At 60.6% G+C, this 2,643-nt stretch overlaps 1 protein-coding gene across 1 annotated transcript in view; it reads right to left on the bottom strand.

Annotated features, from left to right (window-relative positions):
* Positions 1-2,643, bottom strand: part of LOC106727340 (chromosome unknown open reading frame, human C1orf167) — an 18,703-nt gene that overhangs the window by 6,536 nt on the left and 9,524 nt on the right. Inside the window, exons 10-12 of the mRNA XM_014545454.1 lie at positions 1,123-1,276; positions 860-1,014; positions 7-91 (exon numbers count right to left, since the gene is read on the bottom strand). Of these exons, the coding sequence (XP_014400940.1) occupies positions 7-91; positions 860-1,014; positions 1,123-1,276 (394 nt within the window). The remainder of the gene's footprint in view (positions 1-6; positions 92-859; positions 1,015-1,122; positions 1,277-2,643) is intronic.

The following is a 2,643-nucleotide window of genomic DNA, read 5'->3' as shown; positions in this document are numbered from 1 at the left end:
GTCCCTGCAGCTCCGGTCCCAGGCCCAGCGGGCAGCCAGCTTCCTGTGGGCCCCTTGGGCCATTGACCAGTGGCTCCAGCTGAGGAGGATGCTGGGAAAGGAGTGTCCACCCTGAGGATGGTCACTGCCCCTGGGGGCCAGCCCAGCCCACTCTTCCCGCAGCCACAGGGAGGGGCTTGGGGTGACTCTTCTCCCCGTTCCCATCTTGGGGGAGAGTCGTGGCTGGGGGCTGGATGACTGCTCCTGCGAGGGTCACAATGACAGGTGATGGGGATAAGAGGGGACCCCAGACCTCCAATGCCGGGTCTGTACCAACCTCTAGTGCTAAACTAGCTAGGAATGGAGTGCTTGCTCTGTGCCAGGCACTGTGCTAGGGGAGGCATGTGTCCTGCCTCATTGATCCCCATTGAAGCGAGAACTATTATTACCTCCTACAAATGGGGAGACGGAGGCACAGAGAGGTTAAGCAGATTGCCCAAGATCACACAGCCAGTGAGGGGCAAAGCCGGGATTAGAATCCAGGCAGACAAACTCTGAAGCACCCATCTATAATGAATGAATGAATGAATGAATGAATGAATGAGCCACAGCTGTGAAATCTCTGCAATCATAGCCCTGACGAGTGCCCTTCCCCCGCCCCGACTCCGCATACACCTCTCAGCAGGGCAGGCAGGGTAGGAGGGCAGGAGGAGTTGAGAGGATCTGAGACTGGGGCATGCGAGGGGTGCCCTCTGGGATGAAGACCCCAAGGGGGGGCTGCTGTGAAGGCCAAGGACTGAGGGGAAAGAGGCCTTCAGGAAACAGTAAATTCAGAGAGTAGTGGGCAGCCTGGCTCACCATCCTGGGGCAGGGTCCCTACCGCCTCTGAAGGGTGTGCTGGTGCCACCTTGCTGCACCCCAGGACTGCTGAGCCCGCGCCTGCCAGAGCAGGAGGCACCGCGCCTGCTGCTGCCGCCCAGCGGCCCACAGAAAGCTCAGCCGAAGCGTCTCCAGGAGGGCGGGGGCCCTGGATGCCTGGGGAAGGGGGTGTGGACTCCTGGGTGCCCGGCCCCTGCCCATCCCCACCCTCTCCTCCTACGTGTCCCCCACCCACCCTGGCTCAGCCCAGCCCCTGCTGCTCACCTTCTCCGGTGGGCTTCGGGCTGTGCTGCCCAGCAGTTCTGAGGCCGAGGTGGTCCTGGCACTGCCTGACCGGTTGCCTGGTCCCCACACCCTCAAGCGCCACGCCCTCAGGATGCGCTTTAGCAGCCGCCGCTGCACGCCCTGGGAGAAGGAGCTATAGGAAGGGGCAGATGAGTTCCGAGCCCCAGCCTCACCCCCTGGCTGGAGTGACTGCTAAGCAGGGGCTACCCCAGCCGGGCCCCTGGAAAGAGCCAAGCTGGAAGGTGCTGCCACATGCCAAACACCTGGCCAGAGCTCTGCACCCCACCTCCCAAACCAGCCACACACTGGACCACTGGGCCCTAAGAAACACGGACGCCCGGGGTCCCACCCCCAGAGATCCTGATCCAGTGGCCTGGGCTTCCTGATGTTTCCTAAGTTCCCAGGTGACTCTGCTGAGCCCCACCTGTGCTGGTCACCTGGCTGATCCGTGACATGCTCCCGGGTGGGTGAGGGATGGGACTGGGCCCAGGTCCAGGGACCCCAGCCTCAAGCGGCCACAGGCCTAACCGCACTAGTACTCCTACCACTCAGTAATGAAGATAGGGACGCGGAGGCCTGGGGGAAGGCATTTCCTCAAGCCCCAAATAGCAGCAGGCCTTGGATCCGAACACTCATCTCGGGCCACGGGCAGCAAAGGTGTGCCACAGGGAGAGGCCGGCCATACCCTGATGCGGAGGCACAGGATGGGCTGGGCGTAGAAGGGCTACATGCTGAAGGGTTGTGGTGAACTGAGATTCCCTGGAGTTCGAGGGGTGCATTAAAAGAGACTGAGGGTCTAAGTGGACCAAATAGGTGTGGGATTGATGGATGCCAGGTGCATGGCTTTCAAGGGCAGAACCTGGCCAGAGCTCTGCACCCCACCTCCCAAACCAGCCCACACTGGACCACTGGATGGATGCCAGGTGCATGGCTTTCAAGGACAGAATTCGTAACCCTGCAACGGCTGGCTTACATCCACCTGATGTCCTGGGAGGGAGGCTGGCTCCTCCCCTCCCCTCACACAAAACCATCAATCAGCCTGGGCTCTGAATCCACCTTCTTGCTCCTGGTTCACAGTGTGACTTAAAGCAATTGCACAGAGAGGAAGGGAGAGGGATAGAGAGTTAGAAACATCGATGAGAGAGAAACCAGCTGCATCCTGCACACCCCCACCCCCCACTGGGGATGTGCCCGCAACCAAGGTACATGCCCTTGACCGGAATCGAACCTGGGACCCTTGAGTCCGCAGGCCGACGCTCTATCCACTGAGCCAAACCAGCTAGGAAGAGCAGAATTCTTAACCCTGCAACGGCTGGCTTACATACCCCTGATGTCCTGGGAGGGAGGCTGGCTCCTCCCCTCCCCTCACACAAAACCATCAATCAGCCTGGGCTCTGAATCCACCTTCTTGCTCCTGGTTCACAGTGTGACTTAAAGCAATTGCTCGGCCCTCTGAGCTTCCGTTTCCCTAGCCGTATAGTGAGGCACACTGGGGCAGGG

This window comes from Myotis brandtii, unplaced genomic scaffold (assembly GCF_000412655.1).
Source record: "Myotis brandtii unplaced genomic scaffold, ASM41265v1 scaffold410, whole genome shotgun sequence".
NCBI classification, from domain to species: Eukaryota; Metazoa; Chordata; class Mammalia; order Chiroptera; family Vespertilionidae; genus Myotis; species Myotis brandtii.
The sequence above is the reverse complement of the archived record's forward strand: the minus strand, read 5'-3'. Positions and strand labels throughout refer to the sequence as shown.